The following is a 19,317-nucleotide window of genomic DNA, read 5'->3' as shown; positions in this document are numbered from 1 at the left end:
ATCAGAAGATAGATGAAATTTAGGTGAATATCTGACATATTAAAAACAAAGCATTTTTAATGAAAAAGTGTAAAATACAGTTCTGAGGAGGCAGTGAGTGGATCTCTGTGTTCCTGGAGTATATACCAATCCCCCTCTGCTTCACTTGGAACTCAGTTTTAAACTGAAAGGGTCCATTCAGCAGGCAGCTGGTTCATTTAAATGGAAGACAAGAAGAATTTATCTTCAGACAAGATACCCCTATTACAATTCAAGGGATATGCAGGGGTGTGGGGCAAGAACAAGGCACCTCATCCTAGCTTAATGTACTAAAATTTACTTGTCTGGTGCCTGGGAACATTGCAGACCTGAACCCAGCTGATCTCACCACTCTGTCTCAATTGCCTGACTGGAATCTAAGTGAAACCAGAGGATATTGAGGTTTTGACACAGCAAAGGTGGTCTGAGCTAAATGAATGGCAGTGAAAGTTGGTGTATGTTCAATTCTTTTTGAAAAATCACTATGGTAAAATTAGGAAAGGAATGAAGGAGCAAGATTCAGAAGTGATTGAGGCCCACCCAGGTTCCGTATTCATAGCAGTAGAATAGGTGCACAGTACCCAGTTGGCATCCTATCTTAGACTTCCAGGGATCTAGCTTCAATCCCAACCTTGGAGCTGCCCATGCACAGTATCATAGTGGTTAGTGCATCTGTTTATAGCGCCAGCCATCACTGATCTGGGTTCATTTCCTACTGCTGTCCATAAGGAGTTAGTACATTCTCCCTATATCTGTGTGGGTTTCCTCCAAAATTCCAAAGATAAAGAGTTTGGGTTAGTGAGTATGCTATGTTGGTGTCAAAAGTGTAGCACTACTTACAGAATTGCCCACAGTATAATCCTCAAACTGTGCTATTTGTGGTCGCAAAACAATTCCTTTCACTGATGTTTCGATGTACATGTGACAACTAAAGCTAGTCATTTTGTAAGACATATACATTTGTAATGTGGCCATGTGGGTTTCTCCTGTCCACTCTGGTTTTCCACTTTCTTTTACCATAGATGTATCCGGGCTGCTGTTTTAACACCACCTGTTTTTATTTCAAATTACATGCATCTACAGTTTTTTTTCATCTCCAGCTTTATAACAAATGTGACTGCACTGCCATCTAGTGGCAGATACGTGCAGTACATCTGAATTTAAGTTTTTTCTTCATTGGTTGCGAAGATCACTGGATTCCTCACTGGCATTGACAGTAACAGGATTTGAATTACTCTAGTTGTTGCCTCTCCATAACAGACACCAAACTGAGGCTTTTTGGTCCTTCCAGAAGACAAGAAAGACGAGCATATCATAGGTAGGTGTAAGAGCACTTTTGGCACATTTGCTTTCATAAATCAAAGTATTGAGTACAGGTGTTGTGATGTTAAAATTGTATAAGATATTGGTGAGGCTTAGTTTGGAGTATTGTGTGCAGTTCTGGTCACCTACCTAAAGGAAAGATAGCCATAAGATTGAGAGTGCAGACAAAATTTACAACAATGTTGTCAAGACTTAAGAACCTGAGTTACAGAAAGGTTGAACTGTATTCTCTAGATTCTAGAGCCGAGAAGAATTGATAGAGATATGCTTAATTGAGGGGTAAAAGTATGGTAAATGCAAGGAGGCTTTTTCTACTGAGGTTGGACAAGACTAGAACTAGAGATGATGGGTTAAGGATGAAAAATGAAATGATTAAGGGGAAGACAAGGGATAACTTCACTCAGGGTGATGAGAATGTGGAACAAACTGCCGGCAGAAGTGGAGAATGCAGTTTCAAATTCAACATTGAAGAGAAATTTGAATCAATACAAGGATGACGGCTATGGCCCGGGTGCAAGTCAATGGGACTAGGCTGATTAATGGTTCAGCACAGACTAGATGGGCCAAAGGTCCTGTTTCTGTGTTGCAGTGTTCTATGACTATGTGCCTTAAGTCTAAGATCAGTCAACTGGAATTAGTACAGTAGATTTCCCCTCAAAAAGCATCACTGAATCAGATATTATAATGAGAGAAATTATTCAGACTCAAATTTCTTGGATTTGTAATTTCTATGTTTGTATTTGAAAAAGTGCTGTAAACAGGGATGGCATCACAGCCTGAGGTACAGAGGGGATTCTGTAGGTACAGGCATTGCCTAGGATGGTCAGTAAAATCCCAGCCACTATATTTCACATGATTATCTCTATAATAGTGCCATGTAACAAGCTGAGGGAAGACATACCATCTTTTTGGACCTAGCACTTAACAAGCTGCCAGCTTGGTGCATGAAGTTCAAGGACAATGGGTCTGCTATTTTCCATTTACACCATTCACAGAATGACATTTATTTTATTGCCTTTAAGTATCATGCCATTCATTCCCTCTCCCCGCCCTAGCTCCAATTCTGAAGTCAGATCACTTTCTCAGATGCTGCCTTTCCTGCAGTGTAATCTGAACATCTTCTTTTTTAATTCAAATTTCCAAAGTATTCAGTTTTTGTTTTGCACTTTTTTTGTTAAAATTACATCTAGATGATTGGAGGGAATACAGGGGGATATCAGAGGCAAGTTCTTTATAGGGGGAAATGTGGGTCAAAGGGTCTGAACTGCACTGTAATGTTCTATGTTAATTTGTTTCTATTATCTTCCTAGAAACTTTTTAACTGCAAATCCAGCAAATGAATGACAAAAGTCTCTTTGTGCATAGTTGTGATGAGAATGTTTTAATGGATTTTTAAAATCTCCTGCTTTCCACCCACAAATGACAATGTGTTCAGTGCAAAGGAAAAATTAGGAAGAGGCAATCCTTTCTTGAATAATAAGATTCATCCTTATTATAGAAATCTACACTTAAAAACCATTCCAGTAACAAAAATCACAACCTCAAACATTCCTCTGCTGAAACTCATGTTTTAACAAGGTGCACAACAGTTGTATTTTATAAAAGACAAACAAAAGCAAGGTGATTCCCATGATAAACAGGGGCGGGGGGAACCACAAGAGCCTAGATTGCACACACCACCCATCTTCATAAACAAGAGGCACATACTAAGATTTGGGTTCATTTGGAGGGGGAATCTTTACATCAGAGGGCTCCACCCCCCAAATCTCTCTGGCATACTCTTTGATTGTTCTATCACTCGAGAATTTGCCAGCATTTGCAATGTTTTTTATTACCATCTTGGTCCAATCCTTTGAATTCTGTGAACAGAAAGAACAGCAATCATTAACATGCAGCATACTGCTGAGAAGAAAGGAAATCATGCAGAGACAGAAACCAAAACAGGTACTGTAAGACCAAAAGACATTTGGCCCATCGCATCTGCTCCATCATTCCATCACAGCAGCTTTATTACCTTTCTGTCTTCTCCCCACAATCTTTGACGCCCTTACTAATCAAGAACCTACAAATCTGTTTTAAGTATACCATCTGTGGCAATGAATTCCATAGATTCAACACACTCTGGCTAAAGAAATTTCTCCTCATCTCTGTTCTCAAGGGACTTCCTTCGATTCTGAAGCTGTGGCCTTTGGTCCTAGACTCTCCACTATAAGAAATGTCCACTCTTATCTAGGCCTTTCAATATTCTACAACTGAGTTATCATTACAATCCAAACATACTGTCTACATAGAAATAAGAGTAAACTCTCATACACAATCCACCTGTGTAATAATTTTAATGGATGCCCTTTTGCTCAGTTTGGTGGCACACAGAACAGTCATAGGACTCCAGAGCAACACACAAAAATGCTGGATGAACTCAGCAGGCCAGACAGCATCTATGGAAATGAACAAATGAAATGTCAGTCGATATTTTGGGGAGAGACCCTTCCTCAGGACTGGAAAGGAAGGAGAAAGACACCAGAATAAAAAGTGGGGGGGGGGGGGGTGCAGGGGAAGAAGGATAGCTAGAAAGTGATAGGTGGAGAGGAAGGAATCTGATAGGAGAGGAGAGTGGAACATAGGAGAAAAGGGAAGGTGGCGGGGGGGGGGGGGGGGGTAATAGAAATCCATAAGTGTTTCGGTGTGTGGAGCTGGTAAACATTTCAGTCCAACTTGGTGGAGGGAAATCCTTCTGTTTACTGAACGAGCAAAGTTCAATATGAATCATGCCTGTGACTACTCAATGAAATGAGGTACTGTGGAAGTGGTATACGAGGCTGTTATGATCATTGTTGTTCCATAAGTTGAAACAAAACCCATCCCAATCCAGTGGTACAGCATAGAAACAAACCCTCCACCAATTAGTAAATGATTGATCCCTCCCTGACTAGTTCCCTCATCTCACCCCATATAACTGCACAACAATCACTTGTCTGATTGGTGTGTTTGCCAGATCACACAAGTTATTCATTACAAAAGATTAGACCACACTTGGAATATTGTGTTCCATTCTGGTCATCTCATTATAAGAAGGATGTGAAGTTTTAGAGAGGGTGCAGAAGAGATTTACCAGGTTGCTGTCTGGACTAGACGACATGTTTTTATGAAGATAGGTTAAGTAAGTTAACTCTTTGGAGTGAAGCAGGATGAGAGCGATAGAGGTGTGCCAGAAACATTTTCCCAAGGCAGAAATGGCTAATACAAGGGGACATAATTTTAAGGTGAACAGTCAGAGAGTAGCTGGTGCATGGATGTACTGCCAGGGGTGGTGGTAGAGGCAGATACATTTGGGGCATTTAAGAAATTCTTAGGCACATGGATGAAAAAAAAATGAAAAGATTGGAGTAGACTATAGAGTGGGAACAACATTGTGAGCCGAAAGGCCTGTACTGTGCTGTAATGCTCTATGTTAACTTGATAAGACGAGAGTAATTTAAGCAAAGGCATTTAACTCAAACACCCAAGTCCAGAGATCAAATGGTCTGTTGGGTTAGTAGCCAATATTTCACCTTGGAAAGGTATCACATTAAGCACTGAATAAGCAGTCAGCTGATTGTTAAGCAGTCAACACAAAGTTGATCCTTTCTATGCAAATCCACTCACAGACAGCATCTGATAGTGATGCTCCCTACTAACAACCTCTAGTCAAGAACACCACATTCATTAAATTGATTCACCCATCTCTGGGCACTACCCATAAGCATGCCTGGTTAATCGCTTAGCGTTAGGAACATATATTTCACTCGAGGAAAAAAATGTAATTCCATTGCTCTGGCTCACCTACTTTTAGGACCGGAGGGGCAAAACCTTAAATATTCCATGGTCGTTACTGCAGCTTACATTCACTCATTCCAGCTTAGGGAGATTTTGGGCTTGAATCAGACATGCAATTCTAATATGGCAATGAGGGGCAGAGGAATTGCTAGCCTCACCAAAACAGACTGTATTTTTAAAGTGATATATCCAGCACCCATGAGGTCCCACTCCAGACAGCTGGTAGTTCAGGCCAGGGCTTTCAGTGTAGTGGATGGTGTTGGATTGTCAGAGGTTCCAATGGAATGTTAAACCAAACATCACCCTCAGTGGCTGAGACCACAGCATAATTTTGAAAGACCACAAGAATTCATCCCCATGCCTGCTCCCAATATTTACCCCTCAGCTAACAGCGATAATTTCCCCCACAGCTGCGTGGAAGCTCTCTGGGCACAAATGGCTGCCATAGGGATCATCTTCCAAAATATGCTGTGCACACTGAAGAGCAGTTTGAACGCTTGGGCTTGGCAGGGGCAGGGGAGGGTGGTCATGAAGGGTTCCATATAAACGCAAAGTTAGTGAAATGAAAATAATTTGTCTGCTTGAGTTGGGTAACCAGGATATGCAGGAACCACCCCAAGTAGTGGGGACCAGACCTTCTAATTCAAGGAGGCATCACTGGTCATACAGGAGTATTTCCAGATCTCTTGAATACACCTGGAGATGCTCAGGGTTCAAAGTTACTCCCCAGGGCATTTTCTGCTTTCACTTCAGTCCTGATGTCAGAGGCAAGTTCTTTATACAGAGAATGGTGGGTCCGTAGAATGCCCTGTGGGTGGTGGTAGAGGCAGATACAGAAGGGGCTTTTTAAAAATTCTTAGATAAGCAGATGGATGATAGAAAAATGGAAGGCTATATATGGGAGGGAAGGATTAGATTGATCTTTAGTGTCATCACAACATCGTAGGCTGAGTGTTGTATGTAAATAGAACCTTGAGAGAGCAGGATACATAGGAATATCTGGTACATCTATACAAGTCCTATTATAAGTCCTCCGTGCATCTTGTACACATACTACTGCATGTGCCCGGTGACCAATGAGCAGGGGCTGGAGGCCAACACCTTAGCCCATATGATGAAACCTGGCAAACCATGGGAGAAATGGCAATGACGTTTGGTGACTGTGTTAACAGATAATGGATTACATTACCTTGTACAGCTCACTAACTTTCTCTTGGGATTTGATATACGCTTCAAAGTCAGCAAACACTTTAAATCTGAAAGAAATGAAGACAGGGGTTGAGTGCCAGTGTGAAGTGGCTGCAAACAGCTAGTCCAAAGTAGGTGAATGACTGGACAAAATACACCAGTGCTTAAACACAAGCAAACTTGCCTAACAGAGAAACGTTAATAGAATAAATAACAACAGCCAAGGTTTCAAAAGAGAATTACACAAAATAAACAACATTTGGAGTGCTTTGCCTTTTTACACTGCAGGTAACAGCCAGTGGATGGGCAGAACTGGACAAACTGTAAATAGGGTAGACTGTAGGTCAGTGATGGGGACCATCAGTTACAGAGCAGAGGCACAGAATACCATGAGGTATTGAACATCTAGTCCTTTTATGTTTGATAATGATAATCGTTCTCAGTAACCCAAGTAAATTTAGGGATTGAGCACACATTTGGACTTAGTTAACAACAATAAAGAGACTGATATCCTTTGGAGTATGCAGACCTCTCCTTCACATGTTGTATCAGTCTGTTGTCACCAGTACAATCTTCTATGCAGTTGTGTGCTGGGGCAACAGGCTCAAATAAACTGATTAGAAAGGCTGGCTCTGTTATAGGAGTCAAACGGGACACACAGGAGGCTGTGATAGAACAACATATGGAAAATCCTGGCAATTCTGGACAATATTTCTCACCCTCCGCGTGCCACCTTGGCTGAACAGAGGAGCACTTTTAGTAATAGGATAAGACAACTGCGATGCTCCAAAGAGCTCTATGTGAGGTCATTCTTAGCCTCAGCCATTAGGCTCTATAATGAGTCAACCTATAGCCAGAGAAGTGATGATCCCATCCTGTTAAGACTGCTTGAGGTAATTTATTTTATTCTTTTTTTACTTCTCTTCTTATACTTGTATATCTGTGCACTTGTTACGCTACTGTAATTTCCTTTGGGATCAATATTTATCAATCACTAATCTCTTCATCATATCTTTGTGCCTGATTGGAATGAATGGCTGCTCCAAACAGGAACCTGCAATTCCTGTCCCACATGGGAACCTCAGGATATTTCCTATGAACTGCGGGAAGTGCCTCCCATTAATTGAGACTCTGGCACTCCTTTTCTACCAACGGTCCCACACCCTTCCCACGGCACTCCACTCTCACCATTCTCAACATACAATCTCCCACCAGATTTACAAACTCACTCTCCACTCTACTTTGATAAATACAGTATTGTGCAAGTCTTAAGCACCCTAGATAAATATTATATACACAACCCCCCCCCCCCAAAGACTTTTGCGCAGTACTGCACGGAACTGCTGGTGCAAAAAAATAAACAAATTTAATGACGTGATGATAAACCTGATTCTGACATGGGTTTCCATTGTGGACTGAAGAGTGGGAAGGGTCAGGGAGAGGGGGATCATGACTGGGAAAAGGGTAAGCCAGAGGGGACGGAGGGGGAAGCACTAAAGAGGCATTCTGCAATGATCAAGAAGCCAATTATTTGGATTCAAATTATCTTCCTTGGTGTCTCCAGCCTGGGTGCGTCTACACCCATGCCACCTGTCCCCGGCGTTCCTTCTCTGCCACCTGCCCTACACTCCTCCCACAGTGCTCAACCCTCGCCATTCCCAACATCCTTTTCTCCTGCCGAATTTACAAACTTGCTCTCTACTCCACAGTGACAAAGACAGGACTGTGTAAAAGTCTTAGGAACCCTAGCTATAAATGTGTTCCCAAGGCTTTTGCTCAGTAGCCTGGCACAAGCCTGGCAACTCACTCCAGACTTCACCCCGGCTGGGGCTGAGGTCAGAGTCACATCTCGGCAGAATTTGATCAACTACAAGGAGCTCTTGTAGTCAAGTTCATTGTCACATTCACAATCACGGTGAGGTATTGGTACATCACAGGCAGGTAGGTTCCGTTGAAACTTAAGTTAATAGCAATCAAAGGGTCACCATCCATTGATTGTGGAAAACAATCACAGGAAGGGGTCAATCACCTGGGACTGAGGCCAGAGAATTCCTTTATTCAAGAAGTTTGAATCTTTGGAATTATCCACCCAGGGGTGGGAACACTGAATCACAACTGACACTGGGGCTAAACAGGTATGTGGCAAGATTGAAATGGTTTTATTGAATGATGGGGCAGGATTGAAGAGCCACATGACCTGCTCACAAATCTCTTCCAATACCATGCATTAACACAACCTGAATCATTGGCTTTATAATCAGGGTACAAAATACAAAAACCACAGTCACGATAAAGCTACACACACGCTATCAGATGCTTGCTGCTGATTACTGCCTTTAATTCCACATACATCCTCTCAGAGTTGTAGAGCAATAAAGTACAGAAACAGCCCTTCAGCCCATCTGGTCAATGCTGAAATATTAAGCTGCCTAGTCCCATTCACCTGCACCCGGACCAAAGCCCTCCACACCCCTCCCATTTATGTGCCTATCCAAATTCCTTTTAAATGACAAAATTGAACCCCCATCCAACACTTCCACTGACACTCTCTCCACCCTCTGAGTGAAGTTCCCTTAATATTCCCCTAAAACATTTCACTATCCATGCTTAACCAACCTCAGTGGGAAAAGCCTGCGTGCATTTACCCTACCTATACCTCTCATCATTTTGTATACCTCTATTAAATCTCCCCTCATTCTCCTACACTCCAGGAAACAAAAGTCTTAGCCTATTCAACCTTTCTTTATAACTCTGGTCCTCAGGTCCTAGCAACATCATTTAAAATTTTCTCTATACTCTTCCAATCTTGTCTATATCTTTCCTGTAGGTAGCTGACCAGAACTGGACACAATATTCCAAATTAGGCCTCACCAATGTCTTATACATCTTCAAAATAACACTACGTACAACAATAGGTTTAATTCCGAGGAGCATCACTGTGTTAGTTAGGATATCCCAATAGGCTGACAACTTCATAACCACTTTATTCCCTGGAGCATAAGACAATGAGGGGTGATTTTACAGAGGTACAGGCGTCCCCCGCTTTACTACAGTTTGCTTTACGCCACTTCACTTTTACGAAAGTCTTACATTAGTACCCGTTTTCGCTAACTGAAAGAAATAGAAACATAGAAAACCTACAGCACAATACAGGCCCTTCGGCCCACAAAGTTGTGCCGAACATGTCCCTACCTTAGTTGAATAGGGAGTTAACATTGGCATGTGGCAAAGGTAATGTCGCAGTAGTTAAGGGGGATTTCAACATGCAGGTGAACTGGGAGAATCAGGTTGGTGCTGGACCCCAGGATAGGGAGTTTGTAGAGTGCCTACGGGATGCATTCTTGGAACAGCTTGTACGAGAGCCGACCAGGGACAAGGCTATTCTGGATTTAGTGTTATGTAATGAACAGGATTTGATAAGCGATCTTGAAGTAAAGGAGCCATTAGAAGGTAGTGATCATAATATGATAAGTTTTTATCTGCAATTTGAGAAGGATAAGGGCAGCTCGGAGGTGTCAGTGTTGCAGTTGAACAGGGGAAACTATGGAGCCATGAGGGAGGAGCTGGTCAAAGTTGACTGGACGGATATCCTAGCAGAAAAGACAGTGGAACAGCAATGGCAGGTATTCTTGGGAATAATGCACAAGGTGCAAAATCAGTTCATACCCCGGAGAAGGAAGGATTCAAAGGGGGGAAAGGGGCCACAGTGGCTGACAAAGGAAGTCAGAGATTGCATAGCATTAAAAAAAAAGGAAGTATGACAGAGCTAAGGTGAGTGGGAGGACAGATGATTGGGAAGTTTTTAAGGAACAACAGAACTTAACTAAAAAGGCAATACGGAGAGAAAAAATGAGGTACGAACACAAGCTAGCCAGGAATATAAAGGAGGATAGCAAAAGCTTTTTTAGGTATGTGAAGAGAAAGGAGATAGTTAAGAACAATGTTGGGCCCTTGAAGAATGAATTGGGTGAAATTGTTATGGGAAACAGAGAAATGGCAGAAGAATTTATTAAGTACTTTAGATCTGTCTTCACTAAGGAAGACACAAGCAATCTCCCAGATGTATGGATGGGCCAAGGACATAGGGTAACAGAGGAAATGAAACAGATTGACATTAGTAAGGAAACAGTGATGAGTAGACTGATGGGACTGAAGGCTGACAAAACCCTAGGTCCAGACGGTCTGCATCCTAGGGTACTAAAGGAGGTGGCCCTGGAAATTGCGGATGCATTGGTAATCATTTTCCAATGTTCCTTAGATTCAGGATCAGTTCCTGAGGATTGGAGAATGGCTAATGTTATCCCACTTTTTAAGAAAGGAGGGAGTGAGAAAACAGAGAACTATTGACCTGTCAGCCTGACATTGGTGGTGGGGAAGATGCGAGAGTCCATTATTAAAGATGAAAAAGATGAAATAGTGGCATATCTAGATAGCAGTGATAGGATTGGCCGAGCCAGCATGGATTTACCAAGGGTAAATCATGCTTGACTAATCTGAGTTTTTCGAGGATGTAACCAGGAAGTTAGATGGGAAAGATCCAGTGGATGTAGTGTACCTTGATTTTCAGAAGGCATTTGATAAGGTCCCATTTAGGAGATTGGTGGGTAAAGTCAAAGCTCATGGCATTGGGGGGGAAGACATTGACATGGAAAGAAAAATGGTTGGCAAAGGGTAGCGGTGAATGGGTGTTTCTCAGAATGGCAGGTGGTGACTAGTGGGGTGCCACAGGGCTCGGTATTGGGACCACAGCTGTTTACAGTTTACGTCAACGATTTAGATGAAGGCATTGAGAATAACATCAGCAAATTTGCTAATGATACTAAGCTGGGTGGCAGTGTGACATGTGATGAGGATGTTAGGAGAATTCAGGGTGACTTGGATAGGCTAGGTGAGTGGGCAGATACTTGGCAGATGATGTTTAATGTGAATAAGTGTGAGGTTATCCACTTTGGGAATAAGAACAGAAAGGCAGATTATTATCTGAACGGTGTAGAGTTAGGTAAGGGAGAAATACCAAGAGATCTAGGAGTCCTTGTTCATCAGTCACTGAAGGTGAATGAGCAAGTGCAGCAGGCAGTGAAGAAAGCTAATGGAATGTTGGCCTTTATTACAAAGGGAATTGAGTACAAGAGCAAGGAAATCCTCTTGCATTTGTACAGAGCCCTGGTGAGACCACACCTGGAGTACTGTGCACAGTTTTGGTCTCCAGGGTTAAGGAAGGACATCCTGGCTGTAGAGGAAAGTGCAGCGTAGATTCATGAGGTTAATTCCTGGGATGTCTGGACTGTCTTACGCAGAGAGGTTAGAGAGACTGGGCTTGTACACGCTGGAATTAAGGAGGTTGAGAGGGGATCTGATTGCAACATATAAGATTATTAAGGGATTGGACAAGATAGAGGCAGGAAATATGTTCCAGATTCTGGGAGAGTCCAGTACCAGAGGGGCATGGTTTGAGAATAAGGGGTAGGTCATTTAGGACAGAGTTAAGGAAAAACTTCTTCTCCTAGAGAGTTGTGGGGGTCTGGAATGCACTGCCTCGGAAGGTAGTGGAGGCCAATTCTCTGGATGCTTTCAAGAAGGAGCTAGATAGGTATCTTATGGATAGGGGAATCAAGGGATATGGGGACAAGGCAGGAACCGGGTATAGATAGTAGATGATCAGCCATGTTCTCAAAATGGCGGTGCAGGCTCGAAGGGCCGAATGGTCTACTTCTGCACCTATTGTCTATTGTCTAAATTACTAGGCTTACCTATAGCCCTCTATTTTTCTAAGCTCCATGTACCTATCCAAAGGTCTCTGAAAAGACCCTATCGTATCCGCCTCCACCACTGTTGCCAGCAGCCCATTCCATGCAATCACCACTGCGTAAAAAACTTACCCCTGACATCTCCTCTGTATCTACTCCCCAGCACCTTAAACCCATGTCCTCTTGTGGCAGACATTTCAGCCCTGGGAAAAAGCCTCTGACTATCCACACGATCAATGCCTCTCATCATCTTATACACCTCTATCAGGTCACTTCTCAACCTCTGTCGCTCCAAGGAGAAAAGGCTGAGTTCACTCAACCTATTCTCATAAGGCATGCTCCCCAATCCAGGCAACATCCTTGTAAATCTCCTCTACACCCTTTCTATGGCTTCCACATCCTTCCTGTAGTGAGGCAACCAGAACTGAGCACAATACTCCAAGTGGGGTCTGACCAGGGTCCTATATAGCCTCAACATTACCTCTCGGCTCCTAAATTCAATTCCACGATTGACGAAGGCCAATACACCATACACTATCTTAACCACAGAGTCAACCTAAGCAGCTGCTTTGAGCGTCCTATGGACTTGGACCCCAAGATCCCTCTGATCGTCCACACTGAGAACTTCTCCTCCTGAGAACTTCAGTATTACCATTAATACTATATTCTGCCATCATATTTGACCTACCAAAATAAACCACTTATCTGGGTTGAACTCCATCTGCCACTTCTCAGCCCAGTTTTGCATCCTATCAATGTCCCGCTGTAATCTCTGACAGCACTCCACACTATCCACAACACCTTCAACCTTTATACCGTCAGTAAACTTACTAACCCAACCCTTTACTTCCTCATCCAGGTCATTTATAAAAATCACGAAGAGTAAGGGTCCCAGAACAGATTCCTGAGGCTCTCCACTACTGACCGACCTCCATGCAGAATATGACCTGTCTACAACCACTCTTTGCCTTCTGTGGGCAAGCCAGTTCTGGATCCACAAAGCAATGTCCCCTTGGATCCCATGCCTCCTTACTTTCTCAATAAGCCTTGCATGAGGTACCTTATCAAATGCCTTGCTGAAATCCATATACACTACATCTACTGCTCTACCTTCATCAATGTGTTTAGTCACATCCTCAAAAAATTCAACCAGGCTCGTAAGGCACGACCTGCCCTTGACAAAGCCATGCTAACTATTCCTAATCATATTATACCTCTCCAAATGTTCATAAATCCTGCCTCTCAGGATCTTCTCCATCAGCTTACCAACCACTGAAGTGAGACTCACTGGTCTATACTTTCCTGGGCTATCTCTACTCCCTTTCTTGAATATAGGAACAACATCCGCAACCCTCCAATCCTCTGGAACCTCTTCCATCCCCATTGATGATGCAAAGATCATTGCCAGAGGCTCAGCAATCTCCTCCCTCGCCTCCCACAGTAGCCTGAGGTACCTCGCATCCGGTCCCGGCAACTTATCAAACTTGATGCTTTCCAAAAGCACCAGCAGATCCTCTTTCTTAATATCTACATGCTCAAGCTTTTCAGTCTGCTGCAAATCATCACTGCTATCACCAAGATCCTTTTCAGAGTGAATACTGAAGCAAAGTATTTATTAAGTACCTCTGCTATTTCCTCCAGTTCCATACACACTTTCCCACTGTCACACTTGTTAGGTCCTGTTCTTTCATGTCTTATCCTCTTGCTCTTCACGTACTTGTAGTTTTCCTTGGGGTAAACATACTTGGGGTTTTCCTTAATCCTGCCCACCAAGGCCTTCTCATGGCCCCTTCTGGCTCTCCAAATTTCCTTCTTAAGTGCCTTCCTGTTAGCCTTATAATCTTCTAGATCTCCAACATTACCTAGCTCTCTGAATCTTTTGTAAGCTTTTCTTTTCTTCTTGACTAGATTTATTACGATCTTTGTACATCATGGTTCCTGTACCCTACCATAACTTCCTTGTCTCATTGGAATATATCTATGCAGAACTCCACACAAATATTCCCTGAAAGTTTGCCACATTTCTTCCATACTTTTCCCTGAGAACATCTGTTTCCAGTTTAAGCTTCCAATTTCCTTCCTGATAGCCTCATAATTCCCCCTTCTCCAATTAGATGCTTTTCTGACTTATCTGTTCCTATCTCTATCCAACGCTATTGCAAAGGAGATAGAATTATGATCTATCTCCTTTTAAAGTATCTCCAAAATGCTCTCCCACTGAGAGATCTGACACCTGACCAGGTTCATTTCCCAATACCAGATCAAGTACAGCCTCTCCTCTTGTAGGATTATCTACATATTTTGTCAAGAAACCTTCCTGAACACACCTAACAAACTCCACCCCATCTAAACCCCTTGCTTTAGGGAGATGCCAATTGATATTTGGGAAATTAAAATCTCCCATCACGACAACTATGTTATTATTACATCTTTCCAGGATCTGTTTCCCTATCTGCTCCTCAATATCCCTGTTACTATTGGGCGGCCTATAAAAAAACATCCAGTAAAGTTATTGACCCCTTCCTGTTCCTAACCTCCACCCACAGAGACTCCTTAGACAATCCCTCCATGGCATCCACCTTTTCTGCAGCTGTGACACTATCTCTGATCAACAGTGCCATGCCCCCACCTCTTTTGCTTCCCTTCCTGTCCTTTCTGAAACATCTAAAACTCGGCACTTGAAGTAACCAGTCCTGTCCCTGAGCCATCCAAGTCTCTGTAATGGCCACCACATCATATCTCCCAGTACCGATCCACGCTCTAAGCTCATTCGCTTTGTTCACAAAACTCCTTGCGTGAAAATAGACACACCTCAAACCTTCGGTCTGAGCGCGTCCCTTCTCGATCACCTGCCTATCCTCTCTCACACACTGTCTCCTAGCTTTCTTTATTTGTGAGCCAACTGCCTCTTTCCCAGTCTCTTCAGTTTGGTTCCCACCCCCTCAGCAATTCTAGTTTAAACTCTCCTCAATAGCCTTAGCAAACCTCCCCGCCAGGATATTGGTCCCCCTGGGATTCAAGTGCAACCCATCCTTTTTGTACAGGTCACACCTGCCCCAAAAGAGGTCCCAATGATCCAGAAATCTGAATCCCTGCCCCCTGCTCCAATCCCTCAGCCACGCACTTCTCCTCCACCTCACTCTATTCCTATACTCACTATCGTGTGGCAGAGGCAGTAATCCCGAGATGACTACCTTTGAGGTCTTGCTTCTCAACTTCCTTCCTAACCCCCTATAGTCTGTTTTCAGGACCTCCTCCCTTTTCCTACCTCCGTCGTTGGTACCAACATGTACCACGACCTCTGGCTGTTCTCCCTCCCGCTGCAGGACATCTTGGATGTGATCTGAAACATCCCGGACCCTGGCACCTGGGAGGCAAACTACCATCCGAGTTTTCTTCCTGCGTTCACAGAATCGCCTGTCTGACCTCTTAACTATAAAGTCCCCTATCATTACTGCCTTCCTCTTCCTTTCCCTACCCTTCTGAGCTACAGGGCCAGACTCTGTGCCAGAGGCACGGCCACTGTTGCTTCCCCCAGGTAGGCTGTCCCCTCCCGCCCCCCCAACAGTACTCAAGCAGGAGTACTTATTGACAAGGGGTACAGCCACTGGGGTACTCTCTAGTACCTGACTCTTCCCCACCCCCTCCTGACTGGGACCCACTTGTCTGTCTCCCGTGGCCCTGGAGTGACCACCTGCCTGTAACTCCTCACTCTCCCTGACCAGACGGCCATCGAGCTGCATCTCCAGTTCCCTAACGCAGTGCTTTAGGAGCTGCAGCTCGACACACCGGGTGCAGTTATGGTGGTCCAAAGAAGATTGTCACTTTTACAAAAAAAGGTGCTCGCTTTAAAATTGTGTTTACCCCGAGAAAGACTACCATGATTGTGAAGCCTTGCACGGGCAGGTGTGTGCACATGCATGTACGTGCCGATTTTTTTCTACTAATTGATTTTGGCTAAATCTTCCCGATTCTGGTAAGTGAAACTACACTGTACATACATTATTTCTACTTTATATAGGCTGTGTATTTATCATATCATTCCTGGTTTTACTATAGGTTAGTGTTATTTTAGGTTTTATGTGTTATTTGATATGATTTGGTAGGTTATTTTTTGGGTCTGGGAACGCTCAAAAATTTTCCCATATAAATTAATGGTAATTGCTTCTTCGCTTTACGACATTTCGGCTTACGAAAGGCTTCATAGGAACGCCCTACTTTCGACAGGGGGTAAACCTTAAAATAAAATTACAAGGGGTACAGACAGGGTAAATGCAAGCAGGCAACCCACTGAGGTTGGATGGGACTAGAGGTCATAGGATATGGGTGAAATGTTTAAAGGGAACATGAGGGGGAACTTCTTCACTCAGAGGATGGTGTGAGTGTGGAATAAGCTGCCAATGGAAGTGGTGGATGCAAGCCTGACTGCAACATTTACGAGAAGTTTGGATATTTGCATGGATGGGAAGGGTTCTGAGGGCTATTGTCTAGATGCAGGTTGATGGGAGTAGGCAACAGTTCAGCATGGCCTAGATGGGCTGAAGGGCCTGATCCTGCACTGTAGTGCTCTATGACTTTTACCACATTTGATAACAAGGAAAAAGTCACCATCTAGAAAAGTAGGCTGTAGCTCATCCTCAGTGGTATTTATGTTGTAAGATAAACCTTCACATTGGTCAGCTATCCACCCAAGTTCATTACCTATCATGATGCATCAGCATGTTTACCACGTCCTTAAACAGCTCTGGTTCTTTCATGGAATAGTATCCATTGCTGATCTGATCCACAGCCTGTCTTAGCTCTGGCAGCTTGTCGTAATATTCTCTGGCATTGTATCTGCATTGGACAGAAAATCAATGAACACATATTATTGAAGGCTCACATTCACTATCATACTGGAAGGCTGATCATGTAAATGCACAGCACAATGTGGCTAAAAGAGAAGGGGGACAGAAGAGGGACAAAGGCACTGAGTCACTGAGGATGTACCTCCATACACGAAACCCACTTACCAACACTTGATACTGAGCCTAATGTGCATCGGCCATTCAAGTGCTTATTCCAGCTGTTTCTAAAGCCTTGCAAGAGTATCTGCCTCTCCCACAATGCATTCCTGACTAACCACCTTTGGGTCAAAAAGATTTTTGAACATCAAACATAGGACATTACAACACAGTACAGGCCTTTCGGTCCACAATATTGTGACAACCTTGTAACTTACTCTAAGATCAATCTAATCTTTCCCTCTCATATAGCCCTCCATCTTTTAATCATTCATGTGTCTATCTTAAATGTCCCTAATGTTTTTGCCTCTACCACTTTCTCTGAATGGTGTTTCCCACATCCACAACTATAAAAAAAATCCTACATCTGAAATTCCCCTATACTTTCCTCCAATCACCATAAAATTATGCCCCCCCTTGTATTAGCCATTTTAGCCTTGGATAAAGATCTTTGGTTACCCATTTGATGTGTGCCTCTTAGCATCTTGTACACCTGTCTGAAGTCACCTCTCATCCTTTTTCTCTTTAGAGTGAAGAACTTTTCCTCATTAGACATGCTCTCTAGTGCAGGCAGCATCCTGGTAAATCTCTGCTGCACTCTCTCTAAGGCTTCCACACTTGAATCACTTTGAATTCCTGATTCAGATGGCAAAGCACTATTGCTGAACCAAGGCCAACATGACAAAGGCGGGGGGGGGGGGGGGGAAATCTCATTGCAGCAAGTTATCTAACAATTTCAAACTAACCCCTTTTTATCAAGCGCCTCGACATCCTCCACTCTCATGCCGAAGATGAAGAGATTCTCCTCTCCCGCCTCCTCTGCCATCTCGACATTAGCGCCATCCATGGTTCCTATCGTCAGTGCTCCGTTCAACATGAACTTCATGTTGCCTGTTCCTGAAGCCTCTGTGCCAGCTGTTGAAATCTGTTCGGACAAATCTGACGCAGGGATCACTGTTGTTGAAGAGGAGGAGAGGAAGTTAACACAGTGTCCCATTTTTCCCTTTGCTGAATTGATCACTCCAGGTTCCAATTCTATCTGACATCAATTTGCAATTACACCTCACCTTTAATGGAGTAAAGCATCCCAAGGTCATTCACAAAATGTGTAATCAGAGGCTCCCTGGTCATAGTCAGACACATGCAGCACAGAGGTTACTGAAGTTGCAATCATTAACTCCACCAACTGTGCCTGCTGGTGGTGGGATTTCTAGTGGTTTGATGGACAATTCAGTTCTCAATTTATTGTTGTGATTGGAAATTTTATAAAGTGTTGGTAGTCAAGATGGGGAAGGATCAGGCTTACAACTTCAAAACTTTCTTCTTTGTAAACTTGGAAGTTCGATGTTATAAGTCCTCCCCGTTTCTTCTGCTGAAGAGGTCAAACTCAGAAATGGGGCCTATTCCCTGCTTTTCCCTCTGTGGTCCTGTATATTAACTTTCCCCTCAAGTTTCCCATCCCATGTCACAAGTAATTCTATCTGCGTCAATTTAAATGACGCAGTTTTTGAATGACAGAATAATTTAAGGGCCTGAATGGCTTATTTTTGCTTCATGAACAAAGAACAAACTGCAGATGCTAAACACCCAATTATTTTTTTTAAAATGAGGGATCAAACTAAAATGTTAACCTTTTTTCTCTCTGCTGAGATGCTGTCTAGCCTGCAGCTGTCTCCTGGTTTTACCTTTATTCCTATGTTGGTTTCCCAGGAGCCTGCAGGAAAACTGACTGATCAGAGAATGCTTGGTCCATTTTCCCTACTGAAGGCCAGAGACTTTAAGTGAACATGAAATCTCAATTCTTATGACATTTGTCCACTGTACCTTTCTCAGCCAGAGACACCCGGTAATTCTCCAGGAAGATGACCTTCAACCTGTCACCCACTATGGGGTCATTGTTGACAACATTTCCCACTGAAGTGATGAGTTTGATGATCATCTTGGCCATGTGATAGCCTGGTGCCGCCTGTGGAAAGAAAATCAAAGTTCAAAAATAAATTTATTATCCAAGTACGTAGATGTCACCTTCCGATTCAGTTTCCTTCAGGCATTTACAGGAAAATAAAGAAATGTAATAGTTTATGAAAACTATACGAAACAAAGACTGACAAACATCCACTGCGCAAGAGGACAAATTATGCTAATAATAAATAGATAAACAAACAAACAACATTGAGTGTAGAGTCCTAGAAAGTGAATCATAGATTGTGGAGGCAGTTCAG

The 19,317-nt window shown here is 43.2% G+C and overlaps 2 protein-coding genes across 3 annotated transcripts in view; one reads left to right on the top strand and one right to left on the bottom strand.

The window, feature by feature from the left end:
* The window catches only part of abhd12 (abhydrolase domain containing 12, lysophospholipase), a 210,108-nt gene that overhangs the window by 166,823 nt on the left and 23,968 nt on the right, over positions 1-19,317 (top strand). The window lies entirely within an intron of this gene.
* LOC132403109 (glycogen phosphorylase, brain form) overlaps positions 13-19,317 on the bottom strand; it is a 113,163-nt gene continuing 93,858 nt past the window's right edge. Inside the window, exons 16-20 of the mRNA XM_059986401.1 lie at positions 18,920-19,061; positions 17,842-18,049; positions 16,794-16,928; positions 6,347-6,413; positions 13-3,200 (exon numbers count right to left, since the gene is read on the bottom strand). Of these exons, the coding sequence (XP_059842384.1) occupies positions 3,048-3,200; positions 6,347-6,413; positions 16,794-16,928; positions 17,842-18,049; positions 18,920-19,061 (705 nt within the window). The 3' untranslated portion in view covers positions 13-3,047. The remainder of the gene's footprint in view (positions 3,201-6,346; positions 6,414-16,793; positions 16,929-17,841; positions 18,050-18,919; positions 19,062-19,317) is intronic.

This window comes from Hypanus sabinus, chromosome 12 (assembly GCF_030144855.1).
Source record: "Hypanus sabinus isolate sHypSab1 chromosome 12, sHypSab1.hap1, whole genome shotgun sequence".
NCBI lineage: Eukaryota > Metazoa > Chordata > Chondrichthyes > Myliobatiformes > Dasyatidae > Hypanus > Hypanus sabinus.
This window is presented reverse-complemented; position numbering and strand designations above follow the sequence as displayed.